Below are 25,089 nucleotides of genomic sequence, written 5' to 3'. Positions count from 1 at the left end.
TTACATTAGACAATGACACCATTAAATAGAGAGAACTCATCATATCATTTATTTGAAAAAGCTGATCACACACAAAAAAACTAAATTACAAAATTGGGAAATAATGTAAAGACAAACAGGAAGTTTACTGTTTACTGTGTCACAGGAAGCTCATCCATGAAAGGTTGTTGAGTTCAAACACTCTTTTAAAAAGCACATAACCAATGTTTGGCTTCATGTAAAAATGCCTTTCAACACAGCAGCTTTCTAATCTGTCAAATGTTTGCTAAGCGAGGTTTGGAACATTTACAGTAATTACGCTAATGTGCAAACATCTGTTAGCCCTTTTACATGTATCCTTTTTCACACTGAAGCATTGGACTGGGTGTGATGAATGATAAATGAGTACATATTTACTTTGATTTAAATAGAGTAGTCTGTTCAAGGAAATGCATATTTCCCCTATTATTAGTAAACACGTTACAGTTATTTCCAGGAAACTTCCCAGCAATTCCCATGTTATATTATGGACCCATACAACTAAATGTTTACAAAGTAGTGATTGAACAGCACAAGGATACTGAGAAAGAAAGGTACCACCAGATCAATGCACATTTTACAGAGTTTCCCCTCTCTCTTTCTCCAGTGGTTTAGATTCTTTACAATATGTTTAGAAAGTCAGCTTTTCTAAATGTATTTAGGACCATGTTATCCATCACATTGAATTGTTAATTGTATTGCTTGGTCACATTGGTAAAGCAGTTGTAAGCAGGGACAACGTAATCTACCTGCATAAAAAGATGCTCATAACGGCAGGAGAGTTGAGACTTGGTAGCTGAATATCTTAAAAGGAACAATCCAAATTCATTAGACCTTTTCACAGTGTCCATGTCTGCATTTTCATTCCAGGATCACTATAATTAGCAGATGTTTATCCTATCTGTTTCCTCAAATACACCACTCTTATAACTATAAGATGTTCCACAGCAACACAACAGGATTATGTTTTGTCAAATCAGTGAGTCTCTGCAATCTTCAAAATGTCATGGAAGAAATAGGAAGCAATTACTGCAGGAAATAAAGTAGGTAATATATCCAAAGCTACATATTTGCATTAATTAGATTATGGGCCAACATTTACAAAACCATTGGACTGGTCTTTAAAAAAAGGATAAATAATTCAGGAATATCAATTTACCATCATCTAGTCAACAAAAACCCTTTTAAAGTTGTAAAGTGCAATTAGGGACTGAGAGTTGTTTTTCAGTATTTACTCTATTTTTTGAGAGCTAAGAAGACAAAAGAGTTGTTCTGAAAGAGCCACGAAAAACTATTGACCAGCTTCAGGGTGAATTCAAGGGAAGCGAATTGATTTGGGATAATGTTAATTCTCACGAGTCTTCAGTAGCCTTCCTCCAACTCGACTGAAGGTGCCAGCCACTAAGCTGCTTCCCTCTGTGTGCACGTGTGAGTTAATGTGCATCACCTCAGACAATTTCTTGACTGATGAATATCGAGTGTTAACATTTCTGGGAATCGGAGTAGCAGTTCAGTGAGCAGAGCAAGAAAACTCTGGTGTGGCTCAGTTTTCCAACGTGTGTGTGTGTGTGTTTGGCTTCTGAATATTTATATCAGCCATCATTCTTAACTATTATCTCCCTGGCCACGTCTATACTCTGATGGGATTTTTTTCCCTGTGTTTTACAGAAATGTGTAGAATTCAGACGGCTGGGAAATAAACCCCTCCTGTTCTACCAGCCACAGAGGAGTGTAAAAGGTGCCAGATGAGCCTTCCCCTGGTGTGGTGCTGTCGGAGGAAAAGGTGACATAGGGGACTTAGGGGCCAATATGGAAAGCTTGAGGTGCTGGGAATCAAAAGGTACAATACTCTTTTTGTTAATACTATTTATCACATTTGCTGACCCTATATTTATTGCAGATAACATTCCAACCTTTGTCAGCAATATTAATTCCTTGTTATTAAGTAGAACAAATAATCACTTATACTATTATATATTCTTCTCAAAACAATTAACAATATGTATAGAAATCAAATAATATACAATCAATTGAAAGGACAAAATACTTTTTGGCATTGACAATGACAATGTATGACGCATTAGGCCTCATTCATACTGACATTAGCCCTGTATTTAAAAAACGATAATTCATGCATGGCTGCAGCACTATGCCATGCAGAGGGCCCCTGCACGGACCCCATCTCCCCAATGCCACATCATTCAGCCAATCAATTACAGACTACAACGTCTTCTGGGTTTATTATTTTGTAACGTGATCAGCATTTTTTGACTTTTTAGCCTGTAAATTAATAGATCTGAACTTCATAGATCATATTTCATCATCTCTGTACCTGAAGAATCCCACCCTTATTATTGTATCTCCTGCATTCCTGAAACACAGGGCTGTGTTCGGCCTGAGTGTCAAAATGTATTCTAAAATGACACAGATGAACACAACATTTGTAGAAGTTGTGTATGGGTGGGCCCTTCAGTGGCCCCTTGACCAGCAGGGGGCAAAGTCTGCGACTATAGCAGCAGCTCAGTGGTCAAGACAGGAAACTGTCATTAAAGTCATGATCCTATCTTCCAAAGCAGGAAAACATTTCCTTTGAACGATATTGCCGATGTCATTGACACCTTTTCAGTTCCAACATCAGTCCAGTGTTTACATCAGTAATCTGGTATAGGGGAGTTACAGTTGCCATGGTAGATATAGACAAGTCCTTCGCAGCGATAATACATCTGAAACACGTCTCCGTACCCGTGGTCCCTCCACCAGGTGCACAGCTGCCGGTTCCACCCACAGGCCAGGGGGTAAAACAGCTCCGGGTGCTCCATACCGATCATGGTGAAGAAGTCCTGGTCCCCCAGGTGGCCCCTGAAGCGATACTGGTCTGCTAGCTTGGCCACATTGCTGGGCTTCAACAGTTGGTTGTAGAGAGCCGACTCCCTCATAGCACCAAGGTCCAATAACATTACCCCGCTGTTGAAGCCCGGGAGCCCCTCAGGGGAAGGGTCGCCCACTCTGGTCCGAGGGTTCTCCTTACGATACTGCCAGAAGGTGTGTCTGAGGAGAGGGACAGAGGTTAGCATTACAATGACAGCACTCAGAGGAATGGTTTGCTGTGAGTCGTGAGCTAAAATTCTAAGTACAATGCATCTGTTTCTCAATCAAAACTATCAATTCGGTTTTCTATTTTATTTTAGTTTCAACTTTTCAATATCAATTTTAAGTTATAGTTAGATTTCTTTCGATTTTCAGAAGCACAAAAACGACCCCAATTAGTAAACATTAGACCTTATGTGATTAGATTAGTCAAATGACATTAGATCAACTTCAATATTTATTTGAAGTTCATATTTTTTAAGACCAGACTGCACTTAACAAACAAAAGGAATTCATTATGAAACAATTGCGGCATAGCGTCATCTTCTTGAATGCCAAGTCGGTTCAACTTATGTAGTGACATTTTTACGAGAGATGACGAAGATTCATGCTGTGTCCTTGATTCATTCAGTAGTTACAATTTGAAGCAAATAAATTGAAGTGAATGTATGTTCCTTTTCTATCAAGATTCAGTTGATTTATTCTGTGAATATATTGGCAATCAGGAGTTTCTGGCAGACTCAGGCAGGAACATTTTAATATGGCCCAATCCTAGGCTGCTGCACATTTAGAAAAGTGAGGGGCAACTCCGTTTCAGTCCACATATGCTGAACAAACAGCACTGCGGCCCAAAACAGGAAGAGAGCCGGTCCAGGAGTGCCAGGGCATGTTGGAGTGCCAGAGGCTCGTGCCAACGATGCACCCTGTCCTGCCAAAGAACCAACTCTCAAGGAGAAAAAAATGACACACAAAGCTTCATTCAACAAGCATTTGTATGCACAGACGTTACTGTGTACACACAAGTAAGACCTTTTGCAGGGAAAGGAAAGCTTTAGTGTAATAGATAGCACTTGTTATGTAATGCATAAAAGGTTCATTTTTCAATGCATTTGAATAACAGACATGCCAGCAACAGTCCTGTTGTATGTGTAGGTTAGATAACAAATGTGTTGACCAAAGCACAATTCCTCTGCATCCAAAAAATAAAGAAAAGAAGAAGAAAGAAATATATACATCATATGAAAAAGAAAAGCTGTGGCCGTAACTTTCTTCCAGCAGTAACATTCATTTGTGCTTTTATTGTACTTTATTTATCTTTTCATTGTTTGGGTGAAGTGTTTTGCTTCAAGAAAGTAAAGAAAATGCTTTTTCCCAAATACTGTTTCATTCTTACAGGCAACAAGAATGAATGGAAATGTATTTGTACACATACAAACTCTCTAGAGAATTGACATTCTTCTCAATACTTGCGGGAACCTTCTATGATACAATGTTTATGGAAAAGTGTGTTGCCTTGTGGATATAAGATGGACCAAACTGTTTTTAAAAACACAACTTAAATTCACTTTAATAAAATCAGCAGAGCTCTGCCTGTGCTATTGATGCAGATAAACACATGTTGGAAATACAGTAGAATAATTACGATTGATATTGTGGAGGATACCTCTCTCCCTCTCTCTGTGCAGCTTGAACAAATCTAGTGGGAGTAGCAGATTCTCTGAGTCAAGCTTTGATATTATTAATGACCTATATTTAGCAGCTGTAGCTTGTCCACACAGTGTAATACCATCCGTTGGTTTGGTAGCTGGGGACTTGTGGCCTCTGTGGAGCATTTATCTTTTAAAAGAAAAACACTGGGTCTACGTGCCCTGAGACACATTCTCTGTGAATAAGTACATATGGGAACATTTACACAGGCTTCTCAGCCCTTCTTCCATTTGTATTCAGACCCCCTACACTTTTCTAGCAGTCAGTTAGCAGACAAGACTTTTCTTCCAATCTACTGCTGGATTGACAGCTCTACTCGCAATCTCTGTCACTTTCTGCCTCTCTCTCACTCGCTCATCCTCTCACACACTCACACTCACACACTGCCCTAAACCGTGGTGATGAATCCATACATCCTTAGAAACATACTGCATGTGTCATGATGCCATATTATGTGACAGACGGCAGCGGAGGTGTATGCAACGGGTTTAGGTTGTGTGAAATAAAAGGTGCAATAAAATGTGCCCCTTGTTAATGAATCAATTCGTTTTCCAAACTTCAGCTCTGCTTTTCATTTGCCAGACTATTTAGATCTGACCTTTTTCTGTCTGCCTAAAGAGTTTTAGTTATAATAAAATGGTTCATTACAACTGTAAGATTACAGGTACGATATTTTGGGGAAAATAAGATGACTATTAACCAACATTAAATAAATAAACATGTATTTATTTTACAGTTGTGTAAAAAGACAATTTTGAGTTTCAAACGAAGTTATGTGAGGTAATAATTCTAGGTTCAGACCAGTTGCCAGGCAACAGTTGAGTTTCCAGGAAGTTACTCCTCTCACCCACGAAATAGTCTGGCACATAACACCACCTACATTGATGCTTTTACACTTAGTTTCTTGTAATAATTAAACAAATTAGATATAACGAGCTGTTTCCCATCTTTGTGCTAAACTAAACTAACCAGCTGATTGCTGATGTTTGGAAACTATCAGCAATCTAACTCTCAGCAAGGAAGTAAATAAGACTATTTTTTCAAAAGGTCATACTATTTCTCAACGAATATAAACTAAGTAATGGCAACACTGTTTCTACATTATCGGAAAACATAAATGTGGCATATCTGTTCTGAAATGTCTTGTTATCTATAGGCATACATACAGTATATACAGAGTTCAATTCTCACTTTAAATGTTAAACTTAAAAACACCTGGCAGGAATCAGATGTTATACTTATAGATATGATATAGATATCAATCAAATACATCAGAAGTATGAAATAGGATTTTTAATATTTTCCAGTCAAGTGCAAAATACCACCAGGAACTTTTTAGAGAAGAACTGCAGTGTTGATATATAAAGTCATGTGTTTACAATTGTTGTCTTAATCTCATCCCTCTCGTATCGGGTTGTTTGCACCCTTATTTTGGAGGCACACAAAACCTGGAAAGAGTTTGACCAAAATTTCAAAATAACTTGCCAGCTCATATAAAAAAAGATGGATAACAATACTTCAGTCAAATCAATAATGGTTTGTTTTTTCCCTGCTTTAGACTTTGAGAGGTACACAATGCAGCTAGGTTCTCTGTCACTGTGACATCGACAATGACGTCAGTTTTTCGCTGTTCCTTTGTACCAGTACACTCACACAGACCAAGTTAAACTAGACGTAAGACCTAAAAGCTTCTCCTCCTACTTCCTTTTCAATGTTCACTGTAAACCTTTCAAGTGAAGTCTCGCTTGAGAAACAATGAAAAGCATTAGCAGGTGCCGGGGACATTCTGTACTATTGAAATGACTGTTCTTTTTCATACTGAAGTATCTTGGCTGTGTTCTATTAAAGGAAATGTGAGCATTGATACGAGAAAGTACTTTCAAACAAAAAAGCCTACAGGGCACAAAGGCATCATTTATTTTTGTTCATTAAAATACAAGGTTTGTTATAGGCTTCAATGCCTTCTGTTCCTTGAAGATTGTGAGGGGTTGCGGTCGAATAGGCCAAAAATCAGCTCCTATCGTCTATCCCTATCGTCTATTCTTTGACCTCTGTGTGAAACGTCACGGGGTTAAGGAATAGTGGATAGGAGAATTCAAAAGGATTTAGGAGAAGAGACTGCGGTGCTTTGAGAATCCGACTGCACTTTCACTATCCGACGTATTTATGATGCGCCAGCGGACGTCATAAATGTGCGTCTGCTGCTGTTGGAAACTATGGAAACTACAGCGGACTATAATAAGAACGACGGACTACTGTATACTCATCTAGAGACTCTGCACCGTGCTCTGATGCTGTTGTTTTATGCTTTATGAACGGGGACAACAGAGAAACATATTCTTCATGACCAAAGTTGGAATTGAAATAAAAAAGGAAAGTGAAGCTTATGCTCGTCACCCTCTCCCTCCGGTCCACATTAATACAAATGATCCCAATACGTAAGATTGTATGAAAAGATTTTAAAATAAATACAAATGTATTTATTATAAACGTTAGTCCTTAACATCTATCACTGTGTATATCACCATTCAAACATCTTTTTAAAATCTTTTAACAAACTCCACACAGCTCAGTAAAGACTGTGAAATGTTGACTTTATTTGATAATTTCAATAAAAACTAACGTTCATATTTCTCTTTTTGATTATAATACTGATGAACGTTCAAAACAAAGCACTTTGGCAAGTTACCACATACGTTTTAAAATGCTTAATAAGCACCGTAACTTTCATGATATAATTTCTCGGTCATAATTGGTTGTTTCCGTGAACGGCCGACTGTTGTGTCACGGCAAATGCTGCGGCCGCTGGGCATTGTGGGGCAGCATTTTCTCCTCTCCTTTCGGTTAGGGAGGTCCAGTGGTTCCTAAGCTAAAGGAGGTTATAAAGGAAGTTTGAAACCTCCTTTTCTATCATCTAGACTAGAGAATTCGAACGGCTCTTATCATGGCTGCCACTGAGGGACTTCCGGGTCATTTCACTCCGTTAGGAAGGTTCCTAAGAAAAACGGACTATTCGACCGCAACCCTGGTACAATCTTTTCAAGAACATTATATCTACACCAGAAGAAAGGCAGACAAGTAAGTCACAGTGAGAGTGCCACATAGCTTACGTAGCCGTCGCAAAATTAAACATTTCACAGTCACCCTTTAATATCATTCTGTTTAGAGCAAAACTTGGCAATACGTGGGATGTATTACACAACAGGGACTCAATACATGCTTTTTGCATGTAGAAAGACTTGCTTCTGGCTAATGTCTCTCATTGTGTGTGTTTGTGGCTTGGACTGTGACACTTATGTGAGTGGGTCTGGTCGCCTGGGTTTTTAAACCATTACAAATGCAGCTGCAGGGAAAAGACATGGAGCACTTTTTCTAATAATGAACTTTTCAGTGGCAGGATGTGCTCTGAATGCGGCTGGTGGGAGGATGCATTCTTCTGCATAATGCTCTGAGTGGGAGCTGAGAGCCCTCTACACTCAAAAGAGGAAAAAACAGCAGGTGAAAGGATTGCACACAATGCATTGCTAAAATCAAGATTGAAAATAAAATATTACTCAAATGTTTTCAGATTTGGCAGGATTATCTTTTAAAGAAACAATTCATACCGACACATGAACTTCTTCGATTAAAGCGACACGTACAGTACATTCCAGATTTGTCTAGCTTGTCTCTCGTCACATATTCTCTCCTGTCCCCTATAGAAGCAGTCCATTTTTATAACTGTTATGTCATGAAACACCATTTTTTTTTACATACTTGACAGATGATTCATTCTTGGTTTGCTGTTGCAGTCAAGATGCTGGGAGATGTTAGCTTACTACTTGTTTTGACATGTTGGGAAGGTTTTTTCTCCCTATGCAGTTGTCTCTAAATAATACAACCAATCATAATTTGTAAGGAAACAAATCAAAACTCGTTATACAGTTGATGTTGCTCAACCTCACAGTGACATGCATGAACAGCTTGGATTTGTATCCGAAAATGCAACTTGACATGACCAGTCACCAAAGCACAAAGAGACCATCACTTAAATCCTTGACAGTCTTAGTGGCAAGATCTCAAACTGCTGTCAAAACCGTAAGGATTTACTTAAATAAAACAATAGATGAAAATGTTTGCCTGGAATGCACTTCAAAACTCTGAACTCACACATGCTGGCAGTACGAGTTGTTGTCTATCAAGACTCTGCACACGTTCAAACACACCCATAGTGATCCACAAAGACAGAGAAATAGTTTTGACAGTTTGTGTGAACGTTTTGTTAACATCCCTTTAAATTCCAACTGGTGGGGCATTGGCATGATCTCTTGCTTTGTGGTGGTGCCTTTTTTGAGAGAAGTGTGTCTAAGCCCAAAGGAACAACATTAGCAGGAGATTCCCAGGGTTAGGGACCCATTGAGCGAGTTGAGCGAGTTGAGTGGCAGGGCGGGCGGGGATACAGATCTGTTTGGAGAAGCTGGTGCCAGCCGGAGTCTGGCAGGAAAACTACGGCTCTACTTCTAAAACCACTTGACAAACCAGCATATCCATCCTTATGGTCTCACATGCACAACGATACGAAGTTTAACAACTGATGATATACTTATTTCATAACATTTTACGTCACGACCTCCATGTTAAACATGTCCTGGAAAAAGCTGCTGTTTTGTAGGATAAATATTCGGGCTGCTCCATCTTAGACAATCATTTTGGTCTCCGTCCTTATTATCAATCTGGATGACTCATTTTGAATACACTTATGAGCTCATCCTTGGTAAACCCAAGATTAAGAATGGTGCTTTAACAGTATTCTTTGTGGAGTTACTTTAGTTTAATCAACTAATCGCTTAATCCTAATAAATAATCATATGACTGTTAGTCACTTAGAATTCCTTTAGTCAAGGAGAGCTCTAGTTTAAATAACCAGATACATTTTCAAATTATTAAATCTGCTCATCCAATACTATTTAGCTTTTACCTAAATGTTGATAAATATGTATCTGACATCAGATACATTTAGGAATATATTTTTGAAAATGTGGCAACGCTTATTTATGACAACATTTTTGATCTGAATACTAAAGGTCATAAGAAAAACTCTAGATGTTAAATTAAGATTATTAGTATGATATTAATATAATCATATAGCAGAAGGTTTTCGACTTGAGAATGCTAGAATTGGATGTGATTCACTGGATAGAAGTATCACTTTGTTGGAGCTTCTGGAACCAACAAACCTAGCAATAACAGATGTGGACAAAACACAATATAGTTCAGTAAGTAAGAATGAGATTATTTTGTTATTTAAGTACATTTAAAAGTTCAGATTTGTTGTTTTCATTCACACATTTTTTTTATCCCCAGAGGAACCACCCGGCTGTGTGACACACACACACACACACACACACACACACACACACACACACACACACACACACACACACACACACACACACACACACACACACACACACACACACACACACACACACACACACACACACACACACACACACACACACTACACACACACACACACACACACACACACACCACACACACACACACACCACACACACACACACACACACACACACACAACACAAACACACACACACACCACACACACACACACACACACACACACGTCCTGTTTTGACGCTGTTCCTGGATGGAAAACACTGAAGTAGTCTAAACGAAGCAGGCATGTTTTTTTTTCTTTCTTTGAGAGGGACGGAAAAATCAGCTGATGAACAAAGAGCTTAAGAATCTGTGTCCCTTGTTTACACCAACGCACGCACGCATGAAATAAGGCTCAAATATGGATTAGCAGACGCCTCTGAAGAAAAATAAATATGAAAAAGAAAAACTGGCTGATAGGAGATGTAAAGTGGGACAGATTGTACGGAAAGTTGATTTGTACCCAATTTCAAAAAACGTCTTACCCTTTTAATTAATATGAAGGGATCTGAGTGTCTCTTCCACACACATCCTTCCAGCGTGCACAATGATAAAGGTATGAGCTGTGTTTACCAAGGATAACCTGACATGTAGGACAAATGATTCAGCTTTTAGAGAAGGTTATGTGGATCACATAAGAGTGTTTGTCAGTTCTGGGATCAGCAGATTGTTTATTTACTCCAGACTCCTGTCTAACGAAGAGACACTTTTGAATCAAAGGGTGGGAACAAGACTTTTTCTAACAAGAGGGCACATTTCTGCCAAATCTTCAATTATTAATCTGATAAGATGTATCTAAAATATAGTAATTGTTGTATTATATTGCAACAGTGACTTCACGGCCTCTTCATGGAACACTATCTTGCAGCACTGGCTTTAGGTGTCAGGAAAAAGGAGTATTATCAGTGGTTGACTTTGTACAATGGAAACACGGATTCAAGTCAGTTACATTTATTGTCAAACATTTGGTAAATTTGGCCTGGTGCGGAAGCTAAAGCATTATACTATATAGACTAGTAATGTGGACATAAAAAAAAGAAACCTCCCGCTTTTGTATTGGAAGACAACATGATCATTTGCATTCCTATTCTTAGCCAAGTTTTGATTTTACAATCAACCATTATTGAAACACATTTTAAATGTTTTGGGTTGCATAACAATCCTCTAAAAAAAAGTCCTGGGCTGACAATGATAACACAAATCATTAAAAAGGCCACTAATTGTCTCTGTTTTGCTAGTAGACGGGAAATGTGAGATTGGTAACACTGCTGAGGTTCTTGTGAAGAAGTCTGTATGGGAGATATCTGATGTTCTTTCTCACTTAAAAACTGTGAGAGAGAAAAAACTGTGAATATGCAAGTGAGGCGCATGAAAACTAAAATCCATCTGGGGACAAGAGTGAGTGTGATTGGAGCGAGGGCTTTTAACTCATTAGAGATACGATTAAAATAATATTGCTAATGTGGCTTTTCTCTGCCATCCCATGCATATGTACAACAATACAAAATACACTTTGCTAAACAGATTTGTGATCCTTCTTAATTTTTTTAAGCCACAAATGGACAAGGTCAAAGATACACTGAAAGATGAAGGGATGAAATATCAGCCCAAAGAAAAAGAAAGCATGAATAACCAAAAGTAATTTTATGGTCGGTGCTTTGAAACATTTCATTCCGTAATGACAATGCATGGAGGCTTGATATGCAGTTGAAGTTAACAGCCAAATGTTGGACTCATGACACAATTATATATTTAGTTGAGACCTAAGACCATACTATGTCTACAGTCATGTAGGACATGTTTATATCCCAAAGCATGTGACACTAATATCTGATGTGTTGTGCCACACTGCTCACCTGTAGACGGGCTGCATCTCTCTGGTGATGCCTATCACCGCTCCTGGAGGAAACCGGTCAAATTCTTTAAAAAGGTCCCTGATGTTGGTCCTGTATTTCAGATCCAGGTCAAGCTGCACTATGCGCGTCAGACCTGGAAAAAAAGCACATTATTTCCCATTAATAGGGCCGCATCAAACTTAAAAAAGAAACCTGTGTAAACTGCTAAATAACGGTTGCCATTTTAACAAAGAACAAGAGTCTGTCCGGTTAGAATAATTGAATTATGAATAAAAACATGTTTTAACTAGTTTATTTCATGACAAAAAAAGAGTTGTCCATTATAAAAACAATCACACTAAATCTACTTCCGAGTAAACTGTCTAACAATGCACATAGTTTGAATTTTTCCAATCACTTCCAAAAATCCTTCTATTCATTCACATTTCGAGAAAATAGGAGAGGACTACTCTTGACAAGCCATTAAATGGTTTCTCTGAGATTGTGTTTTTGACCACCAGGGGTGATTTTTTTATTCAATTTTACCATTGACCTAGAAAAGAAAATTGCAAATGAATTGTGTGGAGAAATCTGGGAATAGATTTCTTTAAAGGAGTGGACGTTTGGCAGTTGTGAGCGTACATACAGTCAATTATTAACACAGCTGTTTGTGGATAAAATGGTAACGGCAGTATCCAGGATGTGCAGGCCCTCATCTGTCCATTGTTTCAGCTTCCTATGTTTTGCTGGTAACCATGGGGATGAAATGATGGGAAAACACTCAGGAATGGTGTCAGGGGCACAACATGATCATTGAACAGATGAAAACACTTGTCAGCTCAGGACGAACTGTCAAAGAAGACTGTTTCTATTGAGAGCAGTAAACATTTATTGGCAGAAGGTCATTTTGACAAAGACTGCGGAATTGGCACAATTGTGAAAAGGCAGGAGTACTTCAAAAATAATAAGCTGCATGGGCCTCCTGCATTATGGGCCTTCAGAGCTCAATTCAACAGTTTTTCAGTTCTTTAAAGCCATGCTGGGATCTGGCAGCCAACAAATGTGCAATTTGTAGGATATTATAATTCCAATAGCACAAAAGTGTATTATATTTCGAAGGGAAAATGTGTTGCATCATCCATCCAGTATATGAACAACATATTTATTAAAAGAAAAGGAGGCTACACTGAACAGAAAAAAAGACAACTAATTACCTATTGGTTTAGTTTATATGTAACAAGGCAGAGCAGATTGAATATCTTCTTCATGGCAGCATGGGTCCCAATGTCCCATCTGTCCCACTGTTTATTTCAATGTTGCTTAGGAGTAGTTTGGAAAAAACCAAGCAGTTTCTATATTTGTACGTTTCCTGCTAAAAAAAATGTTTTACCCTGAGTTGTAAGACTTTGCATCAAGTCAATAATGTCAATGTCAATAATGCATCAAGTCATCATGTTTCAAAATCTATTTTGATGTTGTCACTGTTATTGTGAAAGTTGCATATATATAATTTAATAACGATTTTAGTGAAAGAACTCTTGAATCATTCTAATTTATCACCGTAGGCTTATTATATTACGGGGAAAATAGACAGGGATCCAATGCAGGACTGTACTCGAGGTCAAACAGTACGAACACCCTATTTTTGGAATTGAAAAGAAATCACAACCTTGGCCTGAACAAAGCCGACTGAAAAGCTAAACATTTCATCTGTGTTATATTTGTTACTAATGGAAGATTTAAGCTGTACTACAAGTTTGTGCTGCAGAGACATTTGAGAGGCAGTTTCTGTTGAGACTAGTGATGGAAAAAGGAGACTCAGCAATGCGGAGGCGACCTGTTTTCTATGCTCTCCAAACAAGGAAGCTGCCATCACAATGCCTCCATGTACTGTGGCAACAGAGAGGGGCTCGGGCGGGTAATCCAAGAGTTGTCCTCGCTGTTTGTTGGTACTAGCCGAGTTTAACTAGTGGAGAATAACAGGAAGAGGGCCTGAAGTTGGTACAACACTGTGATGTGGAGAGTTTGATGTCAGATCAATGACTCAAAACAAAGTCCTTTGAAGGTGAAAGTATGGCAGTGTTTGATCCTGGCATGTGATTTCAATAAACAGATGATTTTAATAGATTACAAGACTAGTGCCACTTGCTGCACTTTCTCACATCAGAAATGTAGTGTTTATTTTACTACTCCTCTGTTATAAATTGTCTGCTTTCATAGTTTGCAGATATCAGACTTTGATACAGCAACTGATGTCTAAACTATCAAAAAGGAGACACGTTTTTATCAAACTTGCTTGTTTTAGGCAAACAATACTACCTGTTGATTTTGCTTTTAGTTCTGTCATTTGCAGGGATACTCCTAGTCACAAAAATAAAATGTTAAAAAACAATATATGTCATTTACAAAAAAAAATTATGATTAACTTTAGGGGAAATAAATCTGGAAAAGCGAACTGTGCGAGACAGATTCTGCAGTAGCTGTCATTTAGTGTAGTTTCATTATTTATTGCAAACTGGGTATGAGCCTGAGGCAACGAGAGAGAGAGAGGGAGAGAGACGTCTTATTTTTCTGACACTTGCATCTCTTTTTGTTCCTAAATATCCTCTCAGCAAGGATTACAGGAGAAGAAGAAACACGTTTTTGGGGTGAAATGGAAATTACCTACACAGACAAAACTCTTTCAGTAGTGCTGTCTGTCCCTGTGGACTGCTACACAGCTGTTCTGTAGTCTATTACTGTCCTACAGTTTAAAATGTTACTGCCGAGTTCACCAGAGATGTACATCAACCTCAACGTAACCAGTGTGCACAACATTAGTTACATACTTTTTTTTAGAGTCTGACTAATTAGAGAGATGGATATATACAGTAATGGCAGTTTTGGCATTTTCTTACCAAATAAAAATGCCAAGGAGCTAAATGTTTTAACTGACTTTCACCTGGTTTACTCAAGCAGCATTAAGAAGTTACTTATTATTCCTGACTTCAGTTAAATTACATGTTAGGATGAAAAACGTAGATTTACTAAATGGATAAGTACACATAAAGGGAGTTAAAATAAATCTTGACCAGGTGCATGTATGGGTGTTGTACACTTATTGCAGGAGTAACGTTGTTAAGTGGCTGAAGAGCTCGTCTAGGGCTCAGGTCAGATCAGACTAAACCTAAACTCAGACATAGCAACACAACAACAGAGACACTGTTATCTAAAATCACATTTCTTTCAGGAAGAAAGTGGGTCAACCTGATTAAGCACTAATATGTGTCTTGATGTGAGTACTTATGGCCTTCTCATATAGTTCATTGTTTATTTTTTCACCCACCGTCATTGGAAAACACCCTTTATCAGAGAAAGGGAATCACCTGATATACATTTTCACCCTCCCTATGTCCCCATATATGAAATGCTGATGCCTTTCCTGCTGCGGGAATGAACTGTCTAGCCTTGTGTGCAGTAAACTGGGACGTCTAGTCACAGGCCTCTAGGGAAAACATAAACACAAATATGACCATGTGTTTATCATCAGATAAAAATCTAAAGTTACAATGTTGTATCTTTAAATATTGATAGTTGATAATTATATTATTATTAGGGCTGTCAGTCGATTAAAATATTTAATCGCGATTAATCGCATGATTGTCCATAGTTAATCGCGATTAATCGCAAATTAATCGCACATTTTTTATCTGTTCTAAATGTACCTTAGAGGGATATTTTTCAAGTTTGTAATACTCTTATCAACATATGAGTGGACAAATATGCTTGATATGTTTGTTTATTATCATTTGAACAATGACAAATATTCTCATGAATATTAAACACAACAACCTGGAACCTCTCTCATACAATAATACTGTGTGTGTGTGTGTGTGTGTGTGTGTGTGTGTGTGTGTGTGTGTGTGTGTGTGTGTGTGTGTGTGTGTGTGTGTGTGTGTGTGTGTGTGTGTCGTTGGAGCTATGTGCCGCTCAAGGCATATATGCTCGAACGTGTGCTGCCTGGACGCTGCAATCATGTAGCGCGTACTGAGTGTGCTGACTTTTCGTACAATGTCCCACTGTCTGGCTACCTGCATAAAGTCAAGTGCTCGGCGCAGTTGTCGGCGAAATGTCATTGAAACAGCTCCTTATAGCCGTTAGCGCAGCTAGCTAGCACCAGATGCTAACAACAACAACACGTAAGGTGTGCCTCGCTCGCGCGAGTCGCGCCACACATACACACTCCCTCCCGGTCCTCCCGATGGCCAGTCCGGGCCTGCCGGTGAGCGTGGAAGTGTGGTCTGCCACAAGCGGGCGGCAGGAGCGGGGCTGTCAGCATCAGCTTGTAGATGGTATTTTAAACTCGATGCGCTCTGAAACTACGGGGCGGCGAGGACAAAAAATACACATGCGTTAATCGCGTTAAAATAATTAGTGGCGTTAATCTTTTTTTGCGTTAACGCGTTATTAACGCGTTAACTTGACAGCCCTAATTATTATTTTTCTAAACTAGAAGAAGACAACACAACAGTAACATGCAGTGAATCTCCAATAGTGAGAGGAAGTCAGGTAATGTAAACTAACTCCAGCACTACTCAGAATTCTAATTTTAGAACTTTTGTTTACTATAAAGCATTGTTAGAGTGTGAAAAAGACAGTACATCATGTTTTTATAACTAATAAAAGTTATTAAAAGCTTTTCACAGTATCACAAAACGTTTTTAGTTCTTCATCTTGGAATTTCTTGGAAGTCACAACATAAATAAATAAATAATAATTTTCTTTCATCCATTTGCTGTGTGTAGGCCTGTGGGAAAACCAATAGTTTAGCTACTGTCTCGCTTCCAGGTAACATCATTCTCACTTTAGCAAAGCAATTCACACATCATCCTGTCGGAGGTGGAAAATAGAGGCCAAGGTTGTAGGAGAGACTCAAGTCCCAGCATGTTAAGACCTCTAGAGGGGAAACAAAACAAGGAACACCTCTCCATCAACAAAAACTGTTTCTTAGAAACCTCATCGTTTCCATTGTGCAATATTTCTCATCCTCCAAGGACTGGTGGTGCGAAAATAGAGAATTAGAGTCCATTTGTCTACTGACTGCTTTTAACACTGTTAATTCTATACAGTATATCAAACATATGAATGTCTTCTCTTTGCAAATAACATTTTATTTATAATTGAAAGCTGTTTTGCTAAATCTATTTAGCTTCATCGATTAAAGAAATGTTGAATACACAGACTCAAGGCTGCTTAGCTTACACCGAACCAAAAGTGCTTCACATTATCTCTGCTTTATCTTTTCTTTTGACATCATAATTAAACTTGCTGGAATATCCCACTTCTCAAGTTAAAGGATGTTAAATCCAGCCCTCCTACTTTTAGCTGCTATATATTTACTTATTGATAACACGCTTGTTTTTTCACCCTGTATTTAATCATAACTGATGTTCTGCGTCTGCTGCGTAGCTCCCTGGATGAGTTTCAGGAAACTAGTACCCACACACTCTCTGTTAAGACAACCACATTATGCCCTTTAGAGATAAAAGGATTCTTTAAATAGAAATGTATGACCACTTGGGCACAGAGCAGATGGGTGGCACATGGTTGATCGATAATCATTTTAAAAACCCAACGTGAGACACTTTTACAGCCGCAGACACCCCCCTCTCATGTGTCTAACCCTTTTATGTTGCAGACATGCTTGCCACCGTGTTTATCGCTGTGGTGTTCAGACTGACAAGAATTCTCTTGACTACAAACAGTAGGACCAAGGGTAATGTTTCAAATATGGTATTCTCCAGTAGTGAGGTTTAGTTAAATGTTTCACCTAAAAAGTCCCTTTCCTTTGTAGTTTGCCTATTTGTTTGGGTTTATAATAACATACGTTCCTTGTAATTTAAATATCTTTATTGGTCTAATTCCTTCTGGTTTGATGTTGCTTCCCCTTTCTGGGTACAAACAGAGAACATCAGACACACAGCTTCAGCTCAGACCAAGTACTGCTCGGGTAGGGTAGGGGGGGGGGGGGGGGGATGTTTATCACATGATGCCACACTGGCAATATGTTTTAAATTCAGTCAAAACAACTCTGGGCTTCACCACAAATTACTTTTCAGAGTTGACAGCGGAGTGAAAGCCACAAAGTAAAACATTTTTCCTCCAAGGATAATCTTTTATTTATCAACCTGTTTTGCCTTAAGGCTCTTCTGCTCCTTAAGTAATATCCTGCTTTCCTGAGAAATATAAACAGCACTTTTGAAGTGCTTAAAAAAAACCTTGGAGAAAACCTGAAATTAACCACAGGGGAAGTCAAGCCTTCAAATATGGACAGGCAGCATCTTTCTCTGCGGAAAGCTAATAAATAAATAAATTCAGCTTCCAGCTCGTGCTGTTGATTCTGATATCCAGTACTGTCATGTTTATGAGAATACTTTATTCATGTAACTGCTGGAAAAACTCTTCACTTCAGACTAAAACAATGACAATAATAAACCCTGTTCATGATAGGACCCTACTATCTTTTCATTATTAATGCCGACATAACACATTTAAGTCAACCCTAAAGAAGCAAAATGTGATGATTCATTGTCAGCAACAGAATTGAAGGAATTGTATTTTGAATATGAATGCTATGGAGGGGTTTTAATGCGGCAAAGTAGGATATATGTGCATATGAGGTGTGCCTTCTAAGCTCTGAATAAAGCATCATGGGTCTGCGTGTCGATGTGCATATTGTTGTGGATTGTGATACCTTGATATTTGCATTGTTCTTATTAATTTCTTTGCTTCCAACATGTTGTATTTTGGACAGGGATTTATACCATCAATGTTAAAATAGGTTTAAAATATAGAGTGTTCCCTCAGTGTAGTCTGAGATCACTTTAAAAACCTGAAATAGGACGGTGCCCTTTTATTGCAGATAGATACTTCAAGGTTCATTGGTGACTATTGATTTAAAGCCTGGTGGTTTGGTTCACTTTTGGTGATGCCCCATGCTGCACATCCACTGAAGAGAGGCCCAACAGAGGGGGCCGCTGCCATCAGTCAGCACCAACACAGGGGGCACTAATGTGGGCAGAAGCAACAGGACACATCCCCCCCCCCCCACACTTTAAAGGGCCTCTGCAGCACGTTACATATCTGTCAGATACCCAACCCTACGCAGTTTAGAGAAGTCATCACCAGAGTGAATTTAAAATATGGACTGCCAGATTAAAAAACATAATACTAATTTTAAAGCTTTATATACTATCAAACAATATTTGTGTAAAATTGAATTTTTTTTTAATTATTGTGTATGTTATACAATTTCCTATCCACATTGTGACTTTTTTTACTTAAATGGGCGCAGTTCTTGATCCAAATGTGAAGGACAACACATTTTGAAAACCATTACAAGCTGCTTAAATTACAGGATTTTTAATACATGGAAATTCTAACCATCATTCATCATTAGGTGTGTTTACAATAGTTATGTCTGTAGATATATTTTAATTATGACGTTGAAAAACATCCAAAATGCTTTACATGAACTTGACTTCTTTGTGACAGTTAGACGTGTCTCTAGTAAAATATCCTAAGGACAGATATTTTCAAACATGCAAATAAAACTAAAACTACACTACACTTAAATACTTAAAGATCTATACATCTGATGGTCCTTTAACTGAAAAATAAATGTGCCAAAAGTAGCTTTTCCTTACTTTCAGGCATGATTTGATGCATGGCAACAGACAGGAAGAAAATGGCGTCGCTGTAGTAAGCCCCAGAGCCGGCGCTGAAGTACTTCTGCATGGCCTCTACGATGGGGAACAGCTTGTGTGTGAGATCAACCACGTCATGGAACAACACCTGCAGGCACAGAGGAGGCACGTTAGTACAACAAAGAGTCACATATATGGAAAGATTAAAGATATTTATAAATCATTGGTACATATTACCATAAACTAACATATTCTGAAAGCTGTAAATGTGCAGGTTCGGATATACCCTAATTGTGGGAGTCAATGGGAATATTATTTTAGATGTAATATCTGACTGACAATCAGAAAAAAAACATTTATTTATGCCTTTACCATTGAAAATCAGAACACGCACATAAAACAAAGAGGCGCTGTCCAGTGACTTTCAACTAGTAAAAAAGAAAAGAAAATTATGTTACACAATAACCTTTTGATTCTAAAAGTTGTGTTTGTTTACACATGATGCATCGTATAAGATAGTAACACACACTGCCTCTCGCTTCTCCTCCAATAGGCTTCAAATCACACAACACGTCAGTCTCTGTTCTGATCGTGTACAGTTCATATACAGTAGATTACTGAAAGAGGATTAAAAAATAAATACAGTAAGCACTGATTATTGTTAAAGCTTTTCAGCAGAAGGAAAAATATGTGTCGGTTTGGGACAACAGTATTTCCTGAGGAGATTCAGGCCTTTTTGGTTAAGCTTGACATTAGTTCCTGTTTATGTTAAAGGTTCACATAAGACCGGGACAATATGGCTGTCGTATTATAAATCAGGCCTGTGTGCCTCAATGGGAAAACATGATAATAAACCCTGGCAGCTTAAGGCAAACCCTCTGTGAAAGCTCAGAGCTGTGTGGGACTGCTTTCGGCACAGTCTTGATAAATATTCACTGGGACTGCAACAGAACCATTTTGATTTGCGCATTTATTAGATTTTCATAACTCAATCAAGGCTCATTAAAAGTCTTCCCCTATTCCAAAAAATAAAGTACAATATTACTTCTCAAAGCCACAAACTCACTGTTCAATCACAACCTGTTAAAGAGACGAACTAGACTAGAGGAAGGAGAAACTGGGGGAATATTGTGCACAACTGTGTTTCGTGCTGCACTGAATATAGCCTTGGTCAAAGAGGATTAACAATAACTATGGTATGAGACAGGAAAGGAAAGAAAAGACTACCCAAATTCCACCTGTGTATTTTTGGAAGATCTTGAATATTTAATAGACTAAATTAGTATGGCTTTCCATTAACAATTCATGGAGAGAACACAGCTAACCCATGTTTACTATTTTCTCCAAATGGCCACAATAAATAATACAAAACGTTCTTTAAAAATAGCATTACAATTTTAGCAACTGAACCATTTTTGCTCAACACATTACGCTATGTTCATTCAAAACACTATTGTTGTTTGTCTTTTGAAGTTATTAATTTCACAGCGTCTTATCAGTTTAATTGACGCTAACCTTTGCCGTCTGACAGCCTTCACAATGGGAAAAGAAGACGTTATCTATGCTGTCATCAAAGCCACCAGACTCCATTGACAAAAACTGTATTTTCTGCAGAACCCTCTTCATTGGTTAGTTAGTTTCTTCTATGACTGGTATAAATGAACTAACCCCTTGATTCTCTGTGTTTTACAAATGTACTGTTTTAGTTTGTAGTGGATCCTGCCATAATATGTCCACTACTACCTAAAGTCATCCAGCAGGATATAAAACGTAGAATACCACAGCACTGTGATCATCCGTGCTAATTACTGAACAGGATGATCCACACTGCTCCAATATGTTGTTTGAACGATGGTCAGCAGTAATGAGAACAGCCTCTGGGCAGTGTGACTCTACAGGCTGTTGGTTGCGAATGTCAAGTGGGTCACTGAATTTACCACTGATGAACTCAAGAGATAGAGGCTAAAATGATTGCATAACAGTTGTCTTATCTTCCTGCTCCTATAGATAAAGAATTTAAAAGGAATGCGTCTCGGGATGAGCAGACAAGGAAGTCGACGTGCTCATACACTGCCTCCATCGGGGCCCCGGGAGACCCCGAGCCATCTGTAACTTTGGCAGGATTTAAGTGGCTGTACGTGTGTCAGAACATCATTTCATTATTCATTATCTCCAACCATGTTTAAAAGCACTGGTCTGGAATGATACCATTACAATGATAAAACCACTGTGAGTACAGCCAGCTTGTAAATGTTATGTAACTTTGATTTACAAAAGCAAAAGAGTGTGTAAGAGAGAGATAGAAAAAAAGTTGTTCCTTTTGGCCACTCTGTACTAGACAGAGCTTACTCATACATCAGTATGTTATTTTTGGCGATTTTTGGCATATCATAGATATATTGGCAGCACCGCAAATGTCATCTGATAAGTAAAATATGCTTAAGTGCATACAGCTAAATTCCTACCCACTTACTGTACACAAATGCACTTCGAATACACAACAAACAGCGCTATCTATCTGAGAAACACTATTATTAATGTTGATGGTGTACATACATAATGTGGGATTGCTATAGCTGATTTCATGAGCTGTTTGGGACTTGTACATTATGAAATACCCCCAACCCCTACGTACTTATTGGCTACTGAAGAAGATTTTGTGTGTACTTTGACAGGTGTTTATATCTCTGTGTCTCTGACTGTGGACAGATTTTTTGACCACCATAGCATCCCATCCATGTTCTGTATTTTGACTAACTTTAATAGTTATACACAGAGCCTTTATAATTATTGGCTGAGTTATACTTGAAAGAAGTGTTTTGGTTGATAATCTCTGCACGCTAGTATCGTGTATTTTTTAAGAAATAGCTCTTGTCTTACACAGCAGATCAATGTTTTCTGTATTTGACTCAACACACAGTTGTTCTCCTACAAGACTTTTAGCTTGGTCTAAGTACAGAGAGTTAAATGAGCAGCAAGCCATCTGACCCACAGGCTCCAAACTGCCAAGGTGCAAAGCTGAGTAAACCTCGGCCCAACCAGAGCAGGCATGGGATCAGCCTGAGACAATACAAAGCTGAAACAACAGCAGATGTTGTCGATGATGAGACATTCCTAAGAGGAAAGGTCTGGCAGGTGAGGAGGATCAGAGACAGTAAATTGTAAACAGGTTTTAAGATCTTGTGCTCTGAGAGGAATACAAAAGAGGATGAACTAGGCAGGACATTGCATGCAACACAAAGGGAACATAATCCTCTGTTTTGGCTGAGAGAACACAGTAGGGGAGGGGATGCCTCCACCAGTAAGGAATGAGTTTTGCAGGCCAACACTGCCCCCATGTGTTTCAACTTTAAACAGCACCTACAGCATATGTGTTTGTCTTTGAGCATGATTTATTCCTGTTAAAAATATGTTGGTTAAGTTAACATAATGATACTCTTTTGCATCCGTAAGAAACCCTACTGCGGGTTCATCAGAGCTGTGTAGTTTAAATACAATATATGTTTCTCTGCCACTGTATCATACCAGAGATTTGAATAGCAATACTCACTTCATTTTATTTTCCCCCAGTAAATGAACTAAGTAGTTATTTGAAACAAGAACCCTTAAAAAGGGCACCAAAACCTCTTATATTGAAAGCAATAGATAACAGATTCCTAGTATGGTTTAACTTTTTTAGAATGCTTACCTCATACTTAAACGTTGCATCAAGGAGAAATTCCTGCAGCATCTTCTCTCCCAGTTCTTTGCTGGCTGGATCGCTCACAAAATGAAGGACCAACACCTCTCCTTCCATGAACTCTCCGTGCTTCACCATAGACAACATTGCCACTCTGAACTTGTCCTGCAGACTCCGACTTTTGTCCACCTTGGTGAACATCATGAGTGCGTGGTAGTGTTGGTCACCAGAGCCACCAATCTCTCCCTTCCCGGGCCTAAATTCTTCGCTCACTCCTCCCACATCTTGCTGTTCCTCTCCCTGCTCCTCAGATACATCTTTGGGTGAGAGCCTGGTGTCCACAGTTAAATCTGCATCGTTTCTGTTGGTGTTGTGTGTGGACTGGGTCTGCTTGATCCTCTTTGTGGTGCTGGAGAAGTTCTGCCTCTCTGAGCCGAAGTAGTAAAAAGCTGCAACAGCAAGCGCAGCAGCGAGCAGAAGCACAAACTGATAGGACCGGAAAGTACTGATCCTACCCATGATTCTGACCACCAGTCTGAGGAAGCCCATATCTCCCTGTTGGTGTCATAAGAGTGGGGGTGTGCAAGGCATTACAGTCACCAGGTTATGTTCCTCCATGTTGTAGTTATTTATGGTAAATTACCCACATCTTCCTGTAAGAAAAAAAACAATACTTCAGTCTTGAAATACAGAGATGGAACTGCTTGCAATACACAGTATATAGGTCTACATTTTGTGCACTCATTTGTGCATTATGTTACCTTTACCTTTAGTGAAAAACCACAGTAAAATATGACAGGTACTTTAAGTCTTCTAGTTTGTTAGAATAACATCTTCCAATACTCAAAGCCCGTATACCTTTTAATCGTTTTCTTGCATTGGAATACATGGGTTCCATAATATTCATAGTGTTTGTGAATAAACAGTCTATGGGCAAAATATACTAGTTTCCAAGATCGTAGGTTTAACAACCATTCCTCGCCAATGTTGCATTGTGCAAACTTAAGCTCTAAACCTCTTAATCTCATTAGTTAACATGCACACACAATACTATTTGGTTTAACAGATGGGGAAGAAGAACTGCATGTACTTGCCTGTCGTTGATCTCTGTAGTTTCATTTTGCCATCTTGTTCGCCCCGTGTCTCTAGAGCCTCACGTTTCTGAAGTAATGCTGCATTGGCTAACTTAACATTGACAATAATGACACGGTTAAAGTCCACGAAATACCCAAAAAACTAAATCCCTGCAGTAAGACACCCTGCGGCAAACTGTTGACATGCCAGCTGCTTTACGAAGATGCTATGTTAGCAGACGTCGACTTTGCGCCTCTATGTTGGTCGTTGAGTCCGACGCTGTTTGCTTAACCCGAGCATAAAGCAAAGCTGTTTGGTTGTTTAAAATTCAAATGCACCCTTGCATACATGCGTCATTCTTTCGGTATTACGGTGTTTGCAGGGCTTGGTGATTTCGAGAGGAAAAATGGCAAAACGACTAGTTGGAGAAATCTCTAGCTAACAACCTAGCAACAACATACTGTCTGTGACGCAATTTAGCCACACCCACTTTGGGTTCAGCCGTATACCGAGCCATGCTGCCTCTAAGGACTGCTGGAAAAGTGCAACTTTTAACATAAACTTTAACATAAACGACTCAGCAATCGTTGTAGAAGAATTGCCCGTTATACATGTATTTATTACATATGAATACATTTATTTTTTGAATAATTCATTCACGATTCGATTCAGTATTTTTTATTAACAAAATACATATTCTAAGAACAAAATATAACATGAAAAACGTTTTCTTAATATAAAACAACAAATACCTAATAATATATTTAGTAAGAATATATGGTAA

At 38.6% G+C, this 25,089-nt stretch overlaps 1 protein-coding gene across 1 annotated transcript; it reads right to left on the bottom strand.

Annotated features, from left to right (window-relative positions):
- Positions 1-26: 26 nt before the first annotated feature.
- Positions 27-24,765, bottom strand: xxylt1 (xyloside xylosyltransferase 1). Its single transcript, XM_034147666.1, has 5 exons — positions 24,326-24,765; positions 23,241-23,884; positions 19,553-19,700; positions 11,889-12,021; positions 27-3,066 (listed from the first exon to the last, which is right to left on the bottom strand). Exons 2-5 carry the CDS (start codon positions 23,778-23,780, stop codon positions 2,670-2,672), a joined length of 1,218 nt encoding a protein of 405 aa, XP_034003557.1. The 5' UTR covers positions 23,781-23,884; positions 24,326-24,765; the 3' UTR covers positions 27-2,669.
- Positions 24,766-25,089: the final 324 nt, after the last annotated feature.

This window comes from Trematomus bernacchii, unplaced genomic scaffold (assembly GCF_902827165.1).
Source record: "Trematomus bernacchii unplaced genomic scaffold, fTreBer1.1, whole genome shotgun sequence".
In the NCBI taxonomy this organism is placed as follows: Eukaryota; Metazoa; Chordata; class Actinopteri; order Perciformes; family Nototheniidae; genus Trematomus; species Trematomus bernacchii.
This window is presented reverse-complemented; position numbering and strand designations above follow the sequence as displayed.

Bases quoted from the DNA above. Each gene is read 5' to 3' on its own strand.
- xxylt1 (XM_034147666.1), bottom strand. From the start codon at position 23,780: ATGGGCTTCCTCAGACTGGTGGTCAGAATCATGGGTAGGATCAGTACT. The intron at 19,701-23,240 runs GTAAGCATTCTA...CTGTGCCTGCAG, and splicing joins ATGCAACGTTTAAGTATGAG to GTGTTGTTCCATGACGTGGT. The intron at 3,067-11,888 runs GTGAGCAGTGTG...CCCTCTCCTCAG, and splicing joins GAGATGCAGCCCGTCTACAG to ACACACCTTCTGGCAGTATC.